Consider the following 24554-nt stretch of genomic DNA (forward strand, 5'->3'; position numbering starts at 1 on the left):
CCTCCCTCCCCATTCTCTAATAGAATAGAATAGAATAATGTTTATTCAGGCAACTCATCATTAGTTACATTACAAAATGCATTTAAAGTCGTTGTTATGGATGGTATAGAAAGGATCGCAATCTCTTATGGCAGAATTGTTGTAAAAGTGACCGCTTTCAGCTTTAAATAATAGTTCCTAATCTCTCCGGTGGCGCTAGTTAGGCTCTGGGACATGAGTATAACATGAACCATATAAGGCAACAAATAACTCGACCAAATTACGTAGGTTGTTTTTGGTAGTATTTCGGTGTATGGTGGCGCCGCCTAATTACTGTTTTTTGATGGACACTTTTCATACATTGAGATTTGGCTCCTTTATATAGTCTCCATGGTATGAATGATAGGTTATGTCAGTATGTGTCAAACGCTAACAAAATCTGTCTTATTTGTTTATATTATTTGCAAGTTCTATTGACGACGACTTTAAATAAAAATGTGAAAGAACAAGTATACAAATCACAGATAATAGCTTAAAGAACGAAGAAATGTCTTTATATGTATAACTTAGAGCATACAAAAAGTGGAGAAGCATTATATGTCGTGTTCGCGTACAAAAATGTCTGTCAAATTTTGAGGGGAGGTGAAGAAATAACACATGCAAAACCACTGCAAAACAATACTCACACATGCAAAAAAAATATCTGTCATTTGAATAAAAATCACTTATTTTGGACGCACACAAACATATCACACATGAAAATGTCTTTATACGATTTTTTACACATTGTGCATTGTGCAAGGTTTTTGACTGAGGAAGGGGTAAGTTACTGAAAGGATGCCCCAGTTACTGTATGCTCTAATTAAATTGCTCTATGATAAAACAAATAGAGTGCGGTAGATAGGTACAGTCGCCATACCTCTATTGTCAAGGCGTTAAGTGCATGCGTGTTCAGATATTTTTGAGCACCTCGGCCGCTCCGATATATCTGATGGCGACTGTACTATTGAACGCAAACTGGAGCCCATTTATAAAAAAAGTATTATTAAGGCCGTTCCATCGGTTTGCCGCTGTCTCTGTCACATTTCGCAAGAAAGAACGGGAAAGAGCATGCGCGCCAAGTGTCCATTTTGATCAAATTTTGTCGATTTTTATTTATTTTAAAAACGTTACCCTACAATATCGAAATTCGAAAGCTATGAAATTACTATTAAAGTTAAGATTGTTTTTTCTTCTTTTTTTGTTTATAGTATCACATAATAAATAACCGAGTAAAGTTGGATTAAAAGTCCGAGTTAGAGGTTACTTTGGGAATTAATTGTATCGAGCGAACTGTCATAATTCGTGTATCGGAAGCTATGATATTAAAGATAATATAGTCCAGAACTACATATATTTTTTCCACGTCTACGAATATCAACGCCTTTTAGAAAAACATCATATAAGGAGATCTTCCTCGCGTTGTCCCGGTTTGCCATATGGCTCATAGGAGCCTGGGGTCCACTTGGCAACTAATGCTAAAAATTGTTAGTACGACGACACGGTCGGGACTGGATGAATCGGGCATAAGATCGACGGCAGTGGAAGAACAGGGAAGAGGAGGACAACCAAGATTGGGTCACCAAAGGGCCACCATGAAGATATAAAATTAAAGGGTAATGTAATATTGTCTTCGGTTACCGCGATAGTTACTCATGAAATAAAACTACGAAAACGGATTATATCGCGTATATTGAATTATTATATTAATTTTTAAGGGGTAATGATTCAGTTATGGTGTCTGCTCTAAATATACATAGTTCCGTTACGGAGTTTCGTGTGAATTACCCCGAACTCAGTCTAATTTCTATTATTTCAGCCCCACTAGTACTCCATTACGCTCACGCCATCTATAGCCCAAGAGCTAAGACCGTAATAAGGTACCATAAAACCACACAACACACAACTATAACTATGATCCAAGAAAACTTGAAAATCATTGTTTAGGCGTGACTATTATTTGAATGAGGCAGTTCTGAGGCTAGATATTTTCAAAAATGAGACAAATAACCCATTGCTACACAAAACTAATAAGAACATTTATTTTTATACAATTGGGTCAAAATTCTTTTCGTTCTCTTGTTTTTTGTCCCCAAAAAATGTGACGGAGTGGATCTTTTTGTATGGGGTAAAATTTAGTTTTTAATTTTTCTCAAGATAATTATTATCTACACATCTACAGCTAGAAGGACATGCAATAGCACTCAATATGCACTCAATTGTTTTAATTTATTTGATAAAAGGCGAAAAAAGAAGCGTGACAGAGTAGTCAAAAACAAGTCAACGAAAAGAATTTTGACGATGCATAATCGTCGTCTACTCCCTACAATAAAATGACAAAAATGACATAACTAATTAACATTAACTATATTGTTTCACATTATTTAAATCTATTTATAAATTAACCTGGACATTTAACATTTAATATTTAGCATCATTATTTTATTATTTTACTAATTTTCTAAACGAACTTGACATTTAACGTTGCATAAACGTCGATAAAATATAAAATTATAAATATAAATTTTATTGCTATTTGTATGAGATGCATGTAATTACCTAGACTTAAGAAAATTGAGTGCCCTAACAGTGCCCTACCTACCATCCTCAAACTGTAACACCTAATGTATTATGAACATGACTGCAATACAATAAAGAATAACAGACTTATTGAGCTTACTGTGGGACTGGGTCGATTTGTGTAAAATTGTCCCAAAAATATTAATGTATTTATACACTTTATTGTACCTAAGACAGGTTTAAAAATATATCACATACAAAGGCGATTTATTTATTGCATTTCTCTTAAAATGGTATACATTTTTCCGGAACTAGCTCTTTGTCTATTAAAATGCCATTAGACGAAATAACAGTATTAACAACAAATCAACCAATCATGGACCTTACATTTTAACCAATAAGGTTCTCGCACAGTCAACCGACGACGGTACAACTATGGAGATTTGAATTGAGACTTTACTGCATTGAATTTAAAGTCCATATTTAATTATAACTGTAAAGAAGCAATTTGGAACTATGTGGCTTTGGATTTATGAGTTCGGAACAGGAATGATTTTGTTGTCTAACCAAAGAGAATTAAGAAGACATAGAATGCTCACTCCATTCAATCAATCCAAAAAGACTATTATTTTCGTAGTGCACTCAGAGAAAACTATTGTGAAAATAACAAAAAAACGTTGCTAAATAGGAGCCGACAGAGTCAAATTGCGGGCGCAGCAAGCTTAATTTTGCGAAAAAAAATTGCGTAAATGACAAAGCGAAAGCGTTAACTTTGTGAAAAAGCACATAGCGAATTTCACAAAGTCGAATTTTTCACAATTTTACTCTGTCGGCTCCTATTTCGCAATTTCAACTTTGTGAAAAATCATATAGCTAATTTCACAACGTAACATTTCTCGCAATTTGACTCTGTCTGCTCCTATTTTGCAATTTTAACTTTGTGAATATTCAGCAATGTCGACATTGTGAAATAACGTTGACAATAATACATAGTAAAAGTTGTGATTTATAACATTGCTAATTTAGCAAATCTTTACATTGCAATATGAACATTGTTAATTTAACAAATTTAGTTTTTAACAATTTTTCTTTGATGCCTATTCCGAACATAGCTATTTTAGCAATTTTTATTTTGTGGTTTTATCAAGTGAACTTCGTTATATAAACTACTTTGAAGTCGTAGTTTTAGCAAAGTTGAAAGACGGAATAGAGAAGTCATCAATGTTGATATTGTTAGCTCAGCAGAATAATATTGCGGGGATAGCAATGTTAATGTTGCTAGCTCCGCAGTGTAATATTGTGGTTATAGCAATGCTGACGTTGCTAGCTCCGCAGTGTAATATTGCGGGGATAGCAATGCTGACGTTGCTAACTCCGCAATGGAATATTGCGGGGATAGCAATACTGACGTTGCTAACTCCGCAGTGGAATATTGCGGGGATAGCAATACTGACTTTGCTAGCTCCGCAGTGGAATATTGCGGGGATAGCAATTCTGACGCTGCTAGTTCCGCAGTAGAATATTGCGGGGACAGCAATGTTGACGTTGCTAGTTCCGCAGTGGAATATTGCGGGGATAGCAATGCTGACGTTGCTAACTCCGCAGTGGAATATTGCGGGGATAGCAATACTGACGTTGCTAACTCCGCAGTGGAATGTTGCGGGGATAGCAATTCTGACGCTGCTAGTTCCGCAGTAGAATATTGCGGGGACAGCAATGTTGACGTTGCTAGTTCCGCAGTGAAATATTGCGGGGATAGCAATGCTGACGTTGATAGCTCCGCAGAGGAATATTGCGGGGATAGCAATGCTGACGTTGCTAGCTCCGCAGTGGAATATTGCGGGGATAGCAATACTGACTTTGCTAGCTCCGCAGTGGAATATTGCGGGGATAGCAATGCTGACGTTGCTAGTTCCGCAGTGGAATATTGCGGGGATAGCAATGCTGACGTTGCTAGCTCCGCAGAGGAATATTTCGGGGATAGCAATGCTGACGTTGCTAGTTCCGCAGTGGAATATTGCGGGGATAGCAATGCTGACATTGCTAGCTCCGCAGAGGAATATTGCGGGGATAGCAATGCTGACATTGCTAGCTCCGCAGAGGAATATTGCGGGGATAGCAATGCTGACGTTGCTAGCTCCGCAGAGGAATATTGCGGGGATAGCAATGCTGACATTGCTAGCTCCACAGAGGAATATTGCGGGGATAGCAATGCTGACGTTGCTAGCTCCGCAGAGGAATTTTGCGGGGATAGCAATGCTAACGTTGCTAGCTCCGCAGTGGAATATTGCGGGGATAGCAATGCTGACGTTGCTAGCTCCGCAGTGGAATATTGCGGGGATAGCAATGCTGACGTTGCTAGCTCCGCAGTGGAATATTGCGGGGATAGCAATTCAGACGTTGCTAGCTCCGCAGTGGAATATTGCGGGGATAGCAATGCTGACGTTGCTAGCTCCGCAGTGGAATATCGCGGGGATAGCAATGTTTACGTTCAACATTGCAGAACTAGCAATGCCAAAAGTCGCGAACGACAATAGCTACCTGAAAAAATACAACAATATTTATAAAACTAACTTTTATTATTAAAAAACGTTTGCAGGTCCGTAAGAATAGAAAAAAATGTTGCCCACTAAAATACAAATAATGTAGATAATAATGGGAAACTAAAAGTTTCCAGTGAAAAATCAACTATTTACTAATATGTAAATCAAAAACAAACACTCGGTGTTTCGAAAATGGGAATTGAACCCGCTAAATGAAAGAAAGACCTGCAATTTACTGTACCGATCGGAAGGCTTAATTACATACATTTATTTAAGATGCTATGTTATTTTGAAGAACCCTTTGATTGAGCCTTTCGATCGGTACAGTAAAATTGAAAGGTTTTTTTTGTTTTTCACATTTAGCGGTATAGTAACAGTTAAGCTATGTCAGCTCATATTCAAGCGCGCGTGCACCGCGATTTGATCTGATTAGCCAAAACCCATATCCGTAGGAACGGATCAACGGGACGCCAGTCCCGCCTGAACCATTGTACAGTTAACTGGTTATTTTAATATACGGAGTCGAATATAAAAGTGATTATTATTCAACACTAAAATACCTATTTAAATACTATTTACCCTCTAGCCACTATACAGAAGTACCGTCAGCGGGATCCGGGAATCGAACCCGCTTTAGAAGTACTAAAAAAGCGGGTTCGATTCCCGGATCAGCCAGGCGACTTTTTTCAAATTCTTTGAATGTAGTTCGTATTGTTTTTAAATAAATATAGAAATGAAGCTATTTTTACTTCCACTCGTCAAATATTTGGTGACAACTCGCCAAATATATCGAAACACAACCTTATTCCCATGGCAAGAAGGGTGTGTTGCGACATATTTGGCGACTTTGGCTGGCTATTTGAAGCTGACTGTACCTACTATTTCAAAGTTAAATGGATGCGAATGGATTAGAAGTATGACCATATATTTGACGAGTAGAAGTAAAAATAGCTTCCTTTCATTTTTATTTCAAAACAATACGAATTGCAAATAATTAAGAAAAATCGCCTGGCTGATCCGGGAATCGAACCCGCTAAATGTGAACAAATAATAATAATTAGCATACCGTCAGGTAACAAGCAAAACTCACTAACTACTGAAAAATAATTAAACAAAAATCAACCTTATTCGCATAATATTACGGTTCACTATGGCTATGAACTTGTGGTGGTACTTAGTGACTTTTGCTTATCACCCGACGATATATCTACCTGCTGTTAACCTAACCTAACCTAACCTAAGTACTGGTAATAACCAACAACAGTATAACGTGACCCACCCCGTGCAGTTCTGTACCTTACTGTCAATATTATAGTGACAACGCTATTCATACATCAGGTCACTACTTACATGCAAGGTGTTTCCTAACACAACAATCTAGCGCCACTTGCACCATCCTACTAACTAATGAGGGGTTAACCGGTTAACCCCTCATTAGTTAGTAGGATGGTGCAAGTGGCGCTTAGGGCCACAACTGTAGTTACATATCGTTTAAATAGAAACTAAACTTATAGCCACGTCAAATTAAGCCGAAAATATCAATCAGCAGAAATAATTCGTGTTGTTTTGAAAATTGGTATAGTTATTTATACCTTGTGGTGTCCAGATAAACATACTAAAAGTCCTCGAGGGTGTAGGGGGGGGGATTTTCCAAACCACGAATTATATCCGCAGATTTTTTATTTTTTTTTGGGTTATTAGCATATTATCACTGCATGAACAAAACTGTTTTCATAATGAGGGCTATTCCCATCAATAATCATTACATATTTACCGTAATATAACATTTGATTACTTCCTGTAAAATAAAATACGAACAAAAATATGTTTAAAATAGGAATTGTTAACACTGTAATGTTCCACGGCCCTTTTGAACTTAATTTACTAAACTGAGTTAGGGTATGCATTATACCTGCATAAGTAATTGTAATCATACTTACTATTACTACAAATTATTAAATCTTACTCTAGTTGGGTTAATTAAATCGGTTTACTGAGTACGATATGATACTCAGGAAGATTAATGTTATGCCCAATGACTACACAGTTGCACAAAAACGGATACTGCATGGTGTCTTGATCAATGTATATGTGTGATGATTGTAATGAGTCCAGTACATTATAAGCATGGTAATGATTATCAAAACCAATTGTTTGTAAAGGCTTAGCCTTGAAACTAATCTTAGACACTCCATCAACATATATGTCATCAATTTTGGAAAAATAAATGTTTTCTTCATTAATAGCAGTAACTATTACAGAATTTACTTGGTAGCGCTCGGAACACTTTGCCGCCCAACTCACTTTATATAATTTTGTAATATCTGACCATTGCATTTGATCTAAAATCTGTTTACATTCACTAACTGGTACTTCTGCTTGGCCCCCAAACGAAAGAGGCGAACGAATAGTTTCTTTCAAGAATATGTCATTTAACATCAACTGATGCTTTCGAGCTACTGTCAGTGTCATGTTAATTCGGTTATTTGTTGATTTTGCAGCTAACTTGTTGAAGCGATGTTTAGCTTCGTAGCGCATTGAAGACAGAAATCTCAAGGGACCAAAACGTAACATTGCCGAATGATAGTGCAGTAAATTGTGAAATTTAGGCTTAAGACTTTGGTTAAACAGTGTGATGTACATTTCGCAAAAGTCAGCGATCATATACTTAAAATAGTCTATTTGCTCAGATACAAAACGGGGTGACATAATAAAATCTAAAACAGTCATTAATTGAATATACAGTTGCCAATATTTATTATGTCTTGGAATGAAATCACCAAACATTACACCAAAATACTTGCAAAATGTGCTCATTTCGGCAGCATTTAAACGTATATTGCCTTTTCGTAAATTGGACATGGCCAGCGTGACGGGCTTATCTTTTTTATCGGGACCGTATTGAAATGAGGAAATTTTGTTATTAACAATATCAATTGTAAGATATTTCATTTTGTCTACAAAAACCACAAGTAAAGAGCACATGACGTATTTGGCACAGCCTTCGTGCATGTCATGCATTACATCAAAACCCATTTGCGAAAATAAATTAAAATTTTCTATGTCGAGCCATATACATTTTTCTTTGACGCCTGTCAGAGATGAATTATTCGTTTTTAAATCATCCTGGTAATTTGACTCGGTCCTTAAGAGAGATTCATCTTCATAAACCTGATTAGCCATGACTTTTTTCTCTACTTTGCATGTTCTGCAAGGAAAATTGCTTGAAAAACTCTCAACAAATCCTAAAACACTATGCAAGCCTAAATTATCTCCTAAAATTAATGACAACTCAAAGTAAATTGTGCCCTTGAAATCTGGCAAATCAAAAACTATTCCATGCTTAAATAAATCATTAAACTGGTCAATCAGGGGCTGAAATATTATACGATTCCCAAATTCCACTCTGTCAGTGGAATGATAGAGTAAGACTAAAAATATGTTACCTAACAGAGAGGCACAATAGTACGGCAGGCAAGGAAGAGAAATGTATGCGGCTCCTAGTTTGTGCACACCACTATGACTACCCAAAGGGTTCAAAGTCTCGAAATCGTCAATTTGCAAAAATATGGGCATGACTATCTTATCTCCATGATTTTTCTGTCTCCAAAATGAACCATGCATATAATGCTCTATACTGTTTGACGTGTCATGAGCCATCAGTTTTTTCATAGCATCGATGGTCTCATGAAGTATGTTAGGCAACGAAAAAAATTTGTGCAACACATCTCTAATAGGTATTTTATGGGCTATGCACTCTACTGCTTGGTAATAAGTTTTACCTTTTTTTTTTACGTAATCAAATCGTCGCCCTACAGTATAAGGCTCAGGATTAACTAAAGTACCCTTACTTTCAAAGAACTGATGTCGTTTATAAGTTGAACTAAACATCTCTAGATCGGTTGTCAGTTTTGCTACGGCAGAGCTAGAAGTTACTGGTAACAGAGGTCTGATTGACATAGTGAACATGTTGTGAATACCGCTATAAACTGTATCTAGCACATTGTTCGGCAAATGGGGATTACTATACAGGGATGAGAAAAGTTGACCTAAACTGTCGCTTAGCGGCGGTGTGTTGTGTTTGCTATCACTCTGTATAGTACTATTATTTTCTTTAATTTGAAACTCGGTTGCGCTACACACATTATGTAATGGATCATTATTCACGGGAGAGGTCTCTTGTCCAATAGCAAAATCCTGTACACTTGAAGCCTGTTGTAACATAGAAGAATCTGAATGTTCTTTCAAATAATGACGCCTAAATGAATTGTAGAGTTGATAAGTTCTCCCACAATCCATGTTTGGACAAATATAACATTTACCTGGATGATAAAATGTAAAATGGGTTTTAAATTGCTTCATTTGGACAAAAGACCTTTTACATATTGCACACAGCACCATCGTGCCTGTTAGAAACAGAAGCAAGCAAATCTAGCATAGGAGTGCCTTCAGTGTCAAACTTGCTCTTCATTACATATATACTTCTTTGGATAAACATCCAGACTGGGGCACAATCTTTTGAATATGGTAAGTCTAATGCCCATAGAATCTTAAAAGTATTTGAAACAGCTTTACAAATGCTGGGAAACGTGTACCTGATGTCTTCAGAGATTATTAAATCATACTGCGTAACATCCTGCCAGCAAGCCCCAACAGCAACCAAATATGGAAGAACAGGCAATTTTTTTTCCTGCAATGTGGCCTTCCGTTCACTGAAGTGGCTTTGAAGGTCCGATGTAGATGGCACCAAGCTTAAAAACGCGTTGCTTACTTCTAATCTAGACGGGTTCCAGGGTTTTCTGACTCCTTTCACGGGAACAGTGTGCATTTGTTTCAGCAACAGGGGAACTGCCAGAAAAGTCGCAACATTCGCTTGTTCCTCCCCCGCTGCAAAAATAATTAATACTTAGTATGGTTAACGATTACTTAAGGTAAAGTTTCTATTGAGTAAAATTCGTCATCTCCTCTATCTATAGTACCTACTTCACTTCCAGCCGGGCTAGCACATGATTGGCGCGAGAGTATCTCGCCGTGACATAGACTACCCGTCCCCTTTAAATTCATACAGTTAGTAAAAGACGGGTAGTCTATCTCGCGGCGAGATACTGTCGCGTCAATCATGTGCTCGGCCTACAGGTGTCGTTAAAAAAATCTACCCTGTATATAATATGTTATTTTCATCACACTTGCTCGAAAAAGATCTAATATCATGCAGGTGTACTAAAGGACAAAGGCCTATATTGTTCCCGCAGGAGTTATGGATTGTGAAAAAAAGGTGTAACTCTCTAGGGAGTTACAGCTTTTTTTTTATTATGTCATAACTACTACTATTACTACTTAATATGAACCAAGTAGGTATACATGAGTTTTACTTTTAAAATACTGACGTTTATAATTAGATATTTCGGTTAATTAATTTAATAGCTGTTCAAAATAATATTCTTACACAATTTTCAATCGTGGCTGAATGCCGGATGGGTATGTGCCTTAGATGCCTAACTTGTCAAAAAATCACAAATGGCGGACGAATGTTTGAAATGTCACCGTATTTAAGAATTTTTTCGCATAAAATTTAGTTTTTTCTTCGCAAGTGTGATTCTGTGTTACTCCGGGAGTAAGAATATTAACAAACTCGAGCCCCTTGCAAGAACTTGAACGTTATGCTTAGGTACTTACTTCTATATAATCTATATGGCTGAACAAATAAAACGTATGTACCAGGGTGGTTCAACTTTATCTCAACTACAATTTTTATTCACATCATTTGAAAATGTGATTTATAAGTTATTAAGTAAAAAACCATTTTTATTTCAAATTTTTATGAATTTTTAGGTGAATTTAAAAAATCTACCTTTTGAAAAATTACAAAAAATAGAAATGAAATTGTTTTTTTTTACTTCAAAACTTATAAATCAAATGTTCAAATGGTGTGTAAACAGATACATAAATAAAAATCTAAATAATAAATACGCATCCTCTTGTAGTTAAAGTTACAAAATTGGGAATATTTTTTCAGCATAATGAGTGTAACAAAATAAAACAAAAGGTTTTTTAGAGCCACCCTAGTATGTACAGTGTATGCAATTTCGAAGCTCACTGTACATACTGTATTTACATATAGAGGCAATAAAGACACTATTTGACAAAAAAACGATAATATAACTTACAAGTTGCAAGATCCAAAACAGTTTGAATAGAAGTGTCAGGTCGTGTTAGCTGTTGAGCCTTCTCATCTAGTAATGATAGCAGGCGACCTTTCACTACCGGGAAATTTTCGTCGAACTTTCCTTCTATTTCAGGGTATATTTTGTCAAAGTCACTGGCCAGCTGAAAATAAACAGAAATCAAACATTTGTTATTCAAGTAGAGCTTAAAAGCTCTTTCACAAAATCAAAAATGTTGCTAGTCATCAATCATCATTCATAATCATACAACGAGAAATGTTGCTAGTGTATATATGAGTATTTAAAATGAAAATCAATAACCCGACTGCATAATAATAATATACCTATAATCTACTAGCCCGCGACTCCACCCGCCACAAATAGACACACTTTCGCATTTATAATATTAGTATGGATTTACTCGCAAAACTGAGACAAATGTAATGACACCTCATATGTTAAACTCCGCTAAATGGTTTAGGCAGTAGAGCGTGCCAAATAATTAAAGATACATACATACATACGCTTGAAAAACTTAACCTCCTTTCGGCAGTTGGGTATAAAAATAACTTAACACAAATTGATGACTTCTGCCTGGTGATGTCATGAAGTCTGGCATGATGACACTTGATTGATTAGTATTATTATTGACTCACCAATTCATAGCCCCAAGGACATTGCAGTGCTGGGAAGATGCTCAAATAACTAACATGGTCGCCTTCTTGCAGTGCAGCCATGCGTTCATGTAGACAACTGTTCCATTTTGTTTCTACCAATTCTCTCGGTGAAGAAGAGTGCTTCAACCACTGCACGGTATCTTTTTCAGAGTCTTGATTGGTACTTATTGTTTGAAAGGTGTCAGGAAAAGGTCTAACCCGTGCATTAGAAGATTTGACAGCAGATTTTTTTCTCTTGTTTTGGTCTCCGCTGCTGTCGCTGCTCTTGTCGCTATTACTGCTGTTACGACTTCTGCTGCGGCTGCGGATTTCTGCATTTAATTTTCTGCGTACTGTTATTAATCGGTTCACTATCAGGCCACTGGCCTGGATAGCTTTTCCATCAACAAGACGAAAAGGATTATAATATACCCCCTTTGTTTCACCTGGGAAAAGCTTTATAATTTCTGATGTCCACGTATCCCAGGTTTCTTTTCGTATTGGGTCAGTGTTTTCTTTCAATTTCCGCACCTCAGCCTCAACAATAAGGGCCGTCAGTATCTTTCGGTCACTAGACGATAATACCTTTTTATTGATTAGAGGTTTCCCAATACTGGATGTCTCTAAAATTTGTTTAAGATTTCCGCCAGTTATAGCCCCTATGAGTTTGCTTGCATCTATAAACTGTAAATCGTCACAATTGATGTCCCATTCCTGAAAATCAAGTAAGCACTAAGTTACTAAAGAACTAGAAGTCACGTCATGTGGGTATTTACTATTTGGGCACAATCATAATATTTACATAAAATAAATACATAAAATAAATATTTGGAGACAATCTTATTCAGAAAATCAACCTAGTCCCAAACTAAACGTTATTTATTTATTTTAGACTTAAAAACAAAACATTCATATTGACTACATATGATAGAAATAGCTTACACTTTTAATCTTTTGGATAGTAAAAAACCGGCCAATTGCGAGTCGGACTCGAGCACCGAGGGTTCCGTACTTTATAGTATTTGTTGTTATAGCGGCAACAGAAATACATCATCTGTGAAAATGACAACTGTCTGGCTATCACGGTTCATGAGATACAGCCTAGTGACAGACAGACAGACGGACAGCGGAGTCTTAGTAATAGGGTCCCGTTTTTACCCTTTGGGTACGGAACCCTAAAAATATATGATTATAATTAAATGTATTATAAATTAGTCGGAGTAATTCGTATTAAAATAAGTTGAAATAATTTGACCCAAAATAATAATGTACCTTAATATAATTATTCTGTGAAATGTATTTATTTCCTGGCCTACTTGTAATATGGGTACTAGTGACGATATAAATACTTATATAGTTTAATACATAGAAAACACCTAAGACTCAGGAACAAATACTCGTGTTTATCACACAAATATTTGCCCTGACCGGGGATTGAACAGACAGTTGACTCCCTCTGCATAACAAAAACATGATCCACCTTAAATACAGAGTAAAGATAAATATTATTATAATTACCAATAATTCAGTTGATGTTGTAACAACAGAGGATGTACTAGATTTTTGGCTACTTGATGGAATCACAAAGGAGTCTTGCTTTTTAATTGGAGCTATAACTTGCTGTACATCTACATCCCTCGGATCTTTTGTAACTCCTCTCTATAAAATAAAATTAGGAGTGATTAATTTAACCATAATGCCCATTCACATTATTTTATTTATTTTTATTTATTTATCAAATGGCACTATTTAATTGTTAATGCTTAGTTTATTGATGAAAATACAAAAGTCGCTGTATCTCCATCATCAGACTTAACCTTGATAAAAAATTCTTTATAAATCTTACTGGCTTAGTAAACATAACGAAGAGGACAAATCGTCAAAGTGAACTATGCATCGTTAAAGAGTTTCGTTTTGATCATCATCAGCAGTTCCACTTCATTAAATGTCAGTTTTTCTGAACGTGAATACTAGATTCATTAATGAAAATACAAAAATCGCTATATGTATGCCTATAAGATTCAAGAATTTTTCCCTGGATTCCTCATGGATCCCATCATCAAAACTGGGTTTTGACAAAAACGGGACCAACTTGGGACTATACACATTCAAACAAAAAAAACAATTTTCCAAATCGGTTCACCAATGACGGAGTTATGACGTAACATACATACAAAAAAAAAAACGGTCGAATTGATAACCTCCTCCTTTTTTGAAGTCGGTTAAAAATTGATTCAAAGTAATGAAAACATCTAAATTTTGAATCAAGTAGGTATACGAAAAAATGAAACTGCTCACGCGTTCTCTCTCACGGTCTAACGCCATACGCAGTTTCCCTTTTTGAACTGCTGCCGGGACCAATAACGACAACTCATGGTCGTTTGCGTTCAATAAAAAATCGAGATCCGCGCCCTGATCTATAAGCATAGAGATAAATAATAAGTACTGCATATTGCATAAATTTAACCCACTACACTGCACTGTCATGGCGGTAACAATGCCGGCAATATTTTTGCAGATATATTTGTCCATGGGGCTTCAAAGTGCCATAATTTCATTGCAACGTGTATTTTCCATGATTTCAAGAAAAATAAGAAGTAAATGGCCATTTCGATGGAGCTATAATGTCTACAACAATACATTGCTTTATTTGGGCAGTCGTGTAAAAAAAAATGGTCCAACATTGCAATTCAAAAATAACCTAAAAATAATTGTTTTAAATTCGATTTAAGAAATCTTCGACTTCGAATAGTTTATTAGGATGAAACAAATATCGATTAGCAACGACAGTCACATTACATTAACTACAATAGTAACTAGTTAGAACTATGTAAATACAAATTATAACTTACCGTTTAGCGATCCAAAAAGGTGTATCAAATCACAGTTGAACAGAAACACACTTAAGTCGTCCATCCTTTATATTTACTATTTACCTATAACTGTCTTAACTTTAAAGAAACTATTTCCTTATATTTTTAACAACGTGAACGGTTCGTTGTTTGAAAAGACAATAATAATCACTAAATAAATACGTTCCGTTGTTAGCGATTTGTCACGCATCCTAACCGTACGAATGTTGCCAGCGAAATGAACGATTCTTTTGTCAATTTTGCAAAGGACTAGTCAACATCACTATTTTAACAAAGTTAACATTGTGTTTCTAGCAATGCTTATATTATTTCGCAATGTAAAAGTTGTGAAATTATTAACTTGAGAAATTTTTCCCTTGTAAATTCCGCAATTCTAACATTGCGACTTGAGCAATCAAATACCTTTCTTAGAATTCCGTTTTTAGGGTAAAGGCATTAGTAAGTAGGTACTAAGTACAAATAATAATAATTAAGTACGTTGTTCCTTATAAAAAACTGCAAACCTGGAGAGTGGAGTCATAGCACGGTACGCTTATCACCATGCCTGTCACGTTCTAACAAGTATGTGAGTGCGAAAGTGACGGACTTAGTGATAGGGGAAACCATGCTGTGCGGGCAGCACGTAGTACGTACAGAAGGTTATAATTTATTATGTGTGAGCATTTGACAGATTCAAAGAGCAGTTAGATTAAAAACTATTTTAGGTAATAATTGCTTATCTAGAGAGATCGGTGCGGGCGGGTTGTGAGCGCGGCGCTGGCGGGCCGCGAGCATGACGTTGTCACTGACGCTGTCGCTAAATCTAGAGCCCGCGCAGCATGGTTTCCCCTATCACTAAGTCCGTCACTTTCGCACTCACATACTTGTTAGAACGTGACAGGCATGGTGATAAGCGTACCGTGCTACGACTCAGACAAAATTAATACAGCCGCCTTGAATAGCCGCCGAATAGTAAATCATATTTTTACTTCTAGCGCCTAAACTATTGAGTGGATTTCAATCAAATAGACATCAGTAGATCCATAATTAGTACACGAGTGCTATGCAATACAAATTTACTAAAATAAGTGGAGGAAAAATGTGTAAAACTTAAAAATGTGACTACAAAAACAGATTTTAGGTCTTAAATGGGGTTTAAATAATAGTGACAGTAATGAAATTTGACACCTACAATTTCAGGGATCCCTGTTTGCGTGTCATAAAATTGGAGCTTCGGGTCCACGGGGATCAAACGCCATCTTGAAAAGTATAAGTCTTTTTTGGTTTTTCTTTTTTTCTCGGAATATCTGGGTTTAATGTGAATACTGTGTATAGCGAAACGAAAGCTTGTTAAATTCCACATTAAAAAGTTATACAACACCATGTCCCAAAAACGAAGCCTTTTTCTAGAAATTACCAATTTTTGGAACACAAACACATTATCTACCCAACCACGAAAAAAAAAAATGTGTGGAAACTTGTAAGCTTCCCTTGTAACTTGTAAGCCCTATTTGATAGTTTGTATGGAGATCAAACCTTTTTTTGAGTACAGGACTAAGAAGTCTTTGTATGAAGGCATATTATTAGAATACAAGAAAAGTAATTTAAGCGTTTTTAAATATTCATCCCTTAAAAGAGTTAAAAAGGGGTTGAAAGTTTGAATTCATTACAAATGCTTATTGAAATTTCTCAGAAAGGCATTGTATAATATTACAAAAAAGGTTATTTCAACGTTCTTAATAATTCTACCCTTAAGGGTGTTAAAAAGGGGATGTATATAAGTTTATATGTAGTACAAGTTTTCGTTTTAGCTAGGAACATGAAACTTGGTAAAAGGGCATTATATTAAAATAGACGAAAACTGATTGCACCGTGTTTGAAAAGTTTGTATTAATAAAGTTTGCAGTGGGAGCGAACATTTTTTTTAAATAGTGGACTTGAAAATCTGAGTGTTGAGAGGGTTTATATCGCGAACAATTTTTTTCAGCTAGGGGCTTGAAACTTTGTACTTTGTGAAAGACAAATTTCATGCGCTGTATAATTATTAACAAATGATTTACCGTCCCTACTGATATCTTTTGCTGCATAATGTTCTATGCTCATTTAAAATATATAACCACCAACATACAAATCCACGCGTACGAAGTCGCGGGCAACAGCTAGTATATTTAATATGTCTTAACCGTTTCAACGCCAAGCAGCGAAGTAATTCGACGTGACTCAGACCAGACGCCAAGCAATAAACCAAATGTATGGTTTTCTAATAGGAGCAAATGTCGTGGCGTCAGTGGTACGACTTTCCGCTGACGTGATTTTCCGTCTTTGGCGGTGAAAAGGTTAAAACAAAAACCTATTATTGGATTATTTACCCTTGTAACACCTGCAAACATTGTAAATCAACTTAAAATTTGTAGTTAAGAGTTCTCTTTTGTGATTTTGACAAAGGCTCTCTCAAAGTTGCTAAAATCACAAGGTATTAATCAATGTGGTTGTGAACACTGTCAACCTCCAAACTTTAGCCGTGTAGATTCCGCAGAGTTCTATTTTGTTATTTTGACAAAAGCTCTTGAAGTTGCTAATATCACAAAGTAAAAAACAATGTGGCGGCCAACATTGCGAACCGCACAAAACTTAACTGTGAAGATTTCGCAGAGTTATTCTTTGTTATTTTGACAAAGGTCCTCAAAGTTGCTAACATTACAAGGTTTAAATCAATGTGGTTGTGAACACTGTCAACCCTCAAACTTTATCCGTGTAGATTCCGCAGAGTTCTATTTTGTTATTTTGACAAAGGCGCTTAAAATTGGTAATGTCACAAAGTAAAAAACAATGTGGCGGCCAACATTGCGAACCGCACAAAACTTAACTGTGAAAATTTCGCAGAGTTATTCTTTGTTATTTTGACAAAGGTCCTCAAAGTTGCTAACATTACAAGGTTTAAATCAATGTGGTTGTGAACACTGTCAACCCCCAAACTTTAGCCGTGTAGATTCAGCAGAGTTCTATTTTGTTATTTTGGCAAAGGCTCTTGAAGTTGCTAATGTCTCAAAGTAAAAAACAATGTCGCGGCCAACATTGCGAACCGCACAAAACTTAACTGTGAAGATTTCACAGAGTTATTCTTTGTTATTTTGACAAGGGTCCTCAAAGTTGCTAACATTACAAGGTTTAAATCAATGTGGTTGTGAACACTGTCAACCCTCAAACTTTATCCGTGTAGATTCCGCAGAGTTCTATTTTGTTATTTTGACAAAGGCGCTTAAAATTGGTAATGTCACAAAGTAAAAAACAATGTGGCGGCCAACATTGCGAACCGCACAAAACTTAACTGTGAAAATTTCGCAGAGTTATTCTTTGTTATTTTGACAAAGGTCCTCAAAGTTGCTAACATTACAAGGTTTAAATCAATGTGGTTGTGAACACTGTCAACCCCCAAACTTTAGCCGTGTAGATTCAGCAGAGTTCTATTTTGTTATTTTGGCAAAGGCTCTTGAAGTTGCTAATGTCTCAAAGTAAAAAACAATGTCGCGGCCAACATTGCGAACCGCACAAAACTTAACTGTGAAGATTTCACAGAGTTATTCTTTGTTATTTTGACAAGGGTCCTCAAAGTTGCTAACATTACAAGGTTTAAATCAATGTGGTTGTGAACACTGTCAACCCTCAAACTTTATCCGTGTAGATTCCGCAGAGTTCTATTTTGTTATTTTGACAAAGGCGCTTAAAATTGGCAATGTCACAAAGTAAAAAACAATGTGGCGGCCAACATTGCGAATAGCACAAAACTTAACTGTGAAAATTTCGCAGAGTTATTCTTTGTTATTTTGACAAAGGTCCTCAAAGTTGCTAACATTACAAGGTTTAAATCAATGTGGTTGTGAACACTGTCAACCCCCAAACTTTAGCCGTGTAGATTCAGCAGAGTTCTATTTTGTTATTTTGGCAAAGGCTCTTGAAGTTGCTAATGTCACAAAGTAAAAAACAATGTCGCGGCCAACATTGCGAACCGCACAAAACTTAACTGTGAAGATTTCACAGAGTTATTCTTTGTTATTTTGACAAGGGTCCTCAAAGTTGCTAACATTACAAGGTTTAAATCAATGTGGTTGTGAACACTGTCAACCCCCAAACTTTAGCCGTGTAGATTCCGCAGAGTTCTATTTTGTTATATTGACAAAGGCTCTTGAAATTGGTAATGTCACAAAGTAAAAAACAATGTGGCGGCCAACATTGCGAACCTCACAAAACTTTACTGTGAAGATTTCGCAGAGTTATTCTTTGTTATTTTGACAAAGGTCCTCAAATTTGCTAACATCACAAGGTATAAATCAATGTGGTTGTGAACACTGTCAACCCCCAAACTTTAGCCGTGTAGATTCCGCAGAGTTCTGTTTTGTTATTTTGACAAAGGCTCTTGAAGCTGCTATTGTCACAAAGTAAAAAACAATGTGTCGGCGAACATTGCGAACTGCACAAACTTTAACTGTGAAGATTTCGCAGAGTTATCTTTTGTTATTTTGACAAAGGTCCTCAAAGTTGCTAAAACCACAACTCACAAATCACACGTTGTGCAATGAGCAAAGCCAAACTATGTTAAATTCGCATTTTTAACTATGCTATTATGACAAGGCATCGAAAAATTGATAGTTTAACAACATTTTTATTGTTAGTTTCGCAATAATTGCGTTTCGCAAAAAAAAAGTTGCTGCGCTAGCAAAGGCTAGGTTGTCAATGTCCCAAAGTAGTTTTGTGTTTTTATCAATAATTCGTTCGCAACGTAAAACTGCAGCCTTGTCTCCGGATTTTTCTCTGAGTGTGTACATCTAGCGTCAAGTAGCGGAACTATCAGTACTACTACTCGACACTAGATGTCAAATGTGTCTCGACTGATGAAAAGTGTATTGCTCAACAATTTACAACTAATACTATAAGCAGGGGCCCATTTCTCGAACGATATTACTATTATTAGTCCACGTACTGTCAAATTGTATGGGTTGCCATGACAACACACTAATAATATTAGACTAATATCGTTCGTGAAATGGGCGCCAGTTGAAAATATGGGGCATTTTCTATGAAAAGGGACCTTATTGTCGATGGCGCTTACGCCGCACAGCGTCGCGCGGCATTGTATTTATATCGGAGCGTCATTAATAATGACGTAAGCGCCATCGACAATAAGGTCCCTTTTTATAGAAAGTACCACATATAGTTCCGGTTGTTCCGGTTATAATATTAGCTAGACTTATATTGACCGGGATATAGACCGTGATTACCTTTTGTATTATTTGTGAGCTCCCGATATTTCGACGCAGTTACATGCATCATGTTCACGGGTGACTGAAGATAGCGGGTGGGTGTCAAAGTTGTGTAGACAGCGCTCTGTCTACCCTCATTCTTGAGCTCACAAATAATACAAAAGGTAATCACGGTCTATATCCCGGTCAATATAAGTCTAGTGAAACTAACCGTGAATCATTCAAAACTCTAATTATAATATTAGCTGCTGATAATCGTTGAGCATTAGACTTTCCGTTTGCCGCGACATCTATTGTATTCACTAGATATTGACCGGGATATAGACCGTGATTACCTTTTGTTTTTTTTGTGAGCTCCCGATATTTCGACGCAGTTACATGCATCATGTTCACGGGTGACGGGTGATGCATGTAACTGCGTCGAAATATCGGGAGCTCACAAAAAATACAAAAGGTAATCACGGTCTATATCCCGGTCAATATAAGTCTAGTGAAACTAACCTTGAATCATTCAAAACTAATCTATTGTATTGTAAGAGTATTCTATCTATTTATCTATCTATCTATATAATATGTCTTTTTATCACACTTGCTTGCAAAAGGTGTAGTAAACGTAGGTAGGCAATGGCGGTCCTTAAACCCTAAATTACGACCTAGGGCTGTAATGTACGTCCGAAATTAGGCGGAAATTTTTTTTTTGAAGAATGCATGAAGTTTATATTTGAACGAAATATGTTTTATTCGGATGTTTGTTACCGTTATATCATGTTACAAATGCATTTCCGTTTTTAAATTACCATTTAATTACTCAAAATTATAAATAAAAAGTACAAAAATTTGCCCGCGAAAAGCTAGTGAGCTCGAAACGCCACGTGACGTCACGCGTTCGACAGATTAGTGTCATTAGTAGCAAACGTCAGTCGGGCCGCCCAACGTGTGACGTCATCACGCTCTGTCGAATTCGCGCCAAAAATTATGAGCGTCAAAAATTTTCAACATTTTAAATATTTTTTAATAAAATAATGTTTAGGTTTACAAAAAGTATTTTTATCATTTCCGGTGTTGCAACGATATAAATTATGAATCCAAAAATAAAAATAAATTCATGCATGGAGCTAATTAAGCCCTCGCCTCTGGCTTCGGCCTTCAATTCACACGTTCGTAGATTCTTGTTTACCGCCCTTAATATACAATATACGATTACAATATATGTACTTACTAAATTCAATTTTAAACGGAAAATCTTGGCATTTTACAACCGATGTCACAGATTAATAAATAGTTACTCCGATGTGCTGAATAGCTATATAGTACCTGAAACAAGTGAAAAATAAAATAAGTATTAAATTCAAAAAGACTCAACATGTAACTCAAACTACATAAACGTAAATGAGATATCCCTTGCGGATCTAATAATTGGTATAGCTCATTTAAAACCTCAGAGCTCCCCTGGCCCTGATGGCATACCTGCATTTATTATCAAGGGGTGTAAGGAATGGCTAACTGGGCCACTACTTCATATTTTCAACTTGGTTCTTGGTTCTGGAGAGTACCCGAGTCAATGGAAGATTACACGAGTGCGTCCCATCCCAAAATTGAGTGAAACGTCAGAGGTCGAGAATTACCGCCCTATAGCCATTCTATCTTCAGTTGCAAAAGTGTTTGAGTCAATCATAAATAGACTTGTCGCTTCTCAAGTAAAACCTTACCTATGCGATTCTCAGCACGGCTTCAGGCCCAAGCGATCTGTTGAAACGAACCTATTAACTCTGGTTGACTCAGTCTCTGAACATTTAGATAAGGGAATACAAGTTGACGTGCTGTACTTCGACTTTAAGAAGGCCTTCGATCGCGTGGATAACGACATACTGTTGAGCAAGCTATGTAGCGTTGGCTTCTCGCCGAAGCTGCTCCGGTTGTTTGCCAGTTATCTGCGGGATCGACAGCAGTACGTGCAGCATGGATGCTTCGTATCGAAAGCCTACCACACACGTTCCGGAGTCAGTCAGGGTTCGATTTTAGGTCCTTTTCTATTTGGCTTAATGATAACTGACTTAGCTGCAGTCCCTAAGTATGCCAGATGTTTATTATATGCTGACGACCTAAAGCTCATTTATGGAGTGCAGCAATTGTCCGACTGTGTGTCTTTGCAGGAGGATATTGACCGCCTTCATCAGTGGAGCATTGACAACAAGCTCCTTTTTAACAAATCAAAGTGCTCCGTGATGACTTTCAGCCGTGCCAATAGTCCCTTATTCGCCCAATACCTGCTAGGTCCTGATCCCATAACTCGTGTTGAGTATAGACTCGATGACTTGGGTGTCATCCTCGACACGCAGCTCAACTTTCATGAGCACATGAAAGCGTTAGCCAATAATTGCTACCAGAGGTTAGGGTTTGTAGTTCGGAATGCGCGAGATTTTGATGACGTCAGGGCTATTAAATTAGTGTACACTGCGTTAGTACGGAGTAAACTTGAAGCTGCCTCGGTCGTTTGGAGCCCGCATGAAGACAAGTACGTCCTGCTTCTAGAAAAAATCCAAAAAGCCTTTCTGCGGTTCTTATATAAGAAGATTCACGGGTATTACGCATATTTGTACCCATCAAAGTTCCTGCTTGGCGTTTTGGGGTTTAATTCCTTAGAGGTAAGGCGTAACTACGGGCTCTTGACTACTGCATGTAATGTCTTACGGGGGAACTCGGACTGCCTTGAACTGGTTGCACAGCTCTTACGCCTGTTCGTACCATCTATAGCTAAGGCCCAAATTAATTTACGACCGCGAAGTCCTCACCTATTAGCTGTGCCTAAAACGCGCACTATGTCTCATGGCAAATCACCACTTGTCCGCGCTCTACAGTATATCAACGCGCTCCTCGCATCAGCACCGGAATGTGATTTATTTGCAAGTAGTTGGATGGATCTGTGTAAAGAATGTATGAAGTACTGTGAGGCGATGGATAAGCGTGAATCATCTGTTTTGTATTAGTTTTTTTTCTTACATTTGTTCTGTTGTCCTTTCTAGACTGTATCATGTACCTAGTTGTATAAATACTTTCTATTATAAATTTCTCAGTGTATTAGTTCGCTGTAATGCTGTGCAAATTTTTTGAATTAATAAAATAAAATAAAATAAAAATAAAATAATAATCTTAATATGGGGCGTTTTCTATGAAAAGGGACCTTATTGTCGATGGCGCTTACGCTGCACAGCGTCGCGCGGCATTGTATTTATATCGGAGCATCGTTAATAATGGCGTAAGCGCCATCGACAATAAGGTCCCTTTTTATAGAAAATACCACATATAATAAGTTTCATTCGAAGTTTGTGTCAAGGGCATAAATATACATATATAATACATTCCCAAAGTTTCAAAAATAAGTGTACGCTCTTACACCTTAGACTATAAAGTCGTGTTCACATAGTTTTGAGCCATTTGTCTGGATCGATATTTTTGCCTTCAACTGTACGTAATTTAAAATACATATTATGTGACGTTTTCAACCAAAAGGTACCACATTGTCGCTTGTCGATAAGGTTGATTTCTAATTGAAGCTATATGGAAATAGCGCCTTACTGACAATCGACAATAAGTACCCTTTTGGTTGAAAATGGCACATATAAATACAATGCCGCGCGACGCTGTGCGGCGTAAGCGCCATCGACAATAAGGTCCCTTTTCATAGAAAATGCCCCATATTTCCAACTATTATTAGTAGTAGAATGAGACCTCGTTCGAAGTCGACACAAACTTGGAGATGTCTCTACTAGTGGTCTGAGGTGGCATTTAAACTATAAAAAATGTTTTCCGACTTGACATTAGCCGTGAATCTCACTCGCACTTATTATGCTAGCGAGCACTAAGACTGCGCCTACCCCGTTTTTTAGGGTTCCGTACCCAAAGGGTAAAAACGGGACCATATTACTAAGACTCCGCTGTCCGTCTGTCCGTCTGTCTGTCCGCCTGTATCTCATGAACCGTGATAGCTATACAGTTGAAATTCTCACAGATGTATTTCTGTTGCCGCTATAACAACAAGTACTAAAAAGTACGGAACCCTCGGTGCGCGAGTCTGACTCGCACTTGGCCGTTTTTTTTAAGATTAGTTTTTCTAACCTCAAAAGTAGTGGTAAGTAATTAACGCTTTCTTCCGAAATGCTTATTCCTTTGATATCTAATATTGCGCTACAATAATATAACGAGGGCTTATTATTTTAGCCGCTAGGTGCGCTAGTGTAGATGGAGGTCTTTCAAAATGTCAAATGCACAGAAGTTTGGGAGGTTTCAAGCTTTTTTATCGGGAATTTTCACTCCTTAGTTGTGGTAAATCTTTGTCCATCTTTGATTAATCATGGTAAACAATAGACATAGCTCAATAAATGTTAGTGGTTTAAAGAAAGTGCCAACTTAAATATATGCAGAATTAAACAGGTTGAAAAAATGACACATTTAGACGTTAAAATACCTTTGTGTATATTAGAACGTATTTATTTTAATATAAAAATAAGCATAGGACAATTTTGAGATCCGTTTTTCTGGACAT

The 24554-nt window shown here is 36.8% G+C and overlaps 2 protein-coding genes across 3 annotated transcripts in view; both read right to left on the reverse strand.

Annotated features, from left to right (window-relative positions):
* LOC134753666 (fasciclin-3) overlaps nt 1–24554 on the reverse strand; it is a 294636-nt gene that overhangs the window by 103914 nt on the left and 166168 nt on the right. The window lies entirely within an intron of this gene.
* Nucleotides 5771–17622, reverse strand: LOC134753632 (uncharacterized). Of its 2 annotated transcripts, XM_063689567.1 has the most exons (6): nt 14754–17478; nt 14200–14318; nt 13420–13560; nt 11902–12615; nt 11249–11408; nt 5771–9968 (listed from the first exon to the last, which is right to left on the reverse strand). In XM_063689567.1, exons 1-6 carry the CDS (start codon nt 14815–14817, stop codon nt 9460–9462), a joined length of 1707 nt encoding a protein of 568 aa, XP_063545637.1. In that variant the 5' UTR covers nt 14818–17478; the 3' UTR covers nt 5771–9459. The 2 variants fall into 2 exon arrangements, 1 of the variants encoding a protein (XP_063545637.1); XR_010128835.1 differs by lacking the exons at nt 5771–9968; nt 11249–11408; nt 11902–12615; nt 14200–14318 and having other exon boundaries at nt 12648–13560; nt 14754–17622.

Source organism: Cydia strobilella, chromosome 27, assembly GCF_947568885.1.
Source record: "Cydia strobilella chromosome 27, ilCydStro3.1, whole genome shotgun sequence".
NCBI lineage: Eukaryota > Metazoa > Arthropoda > Insecta > Lepidoptera > Tortricidae > Cydia > Cydia strobilella.

Excerpts from the sequence above, each read along its gene's own strand:
- LOC134753632 (XM_063689567.1), bottom strand. The coding sequence starts at position 14,817 with ATGGACGACTTAAGTGTGTTTCTGTTCAACTGTGATTTGATACACCTT. Across the intron at positions 14,319-14,753 it reads CCTTTTTGGATCGCTAAACG|ATCAGGGCGCGGATCTCGAT; the intron begins GTAAGTTATAAT and ends CTATGCTTATAG. Across the intron at positions 12,616-13,419 it reads CAACATCAACTGAATTATTG|GAATGGGACATCAATTGTGA; the intron begins GTAATTATAATA and ends CTTGATTTTCAG.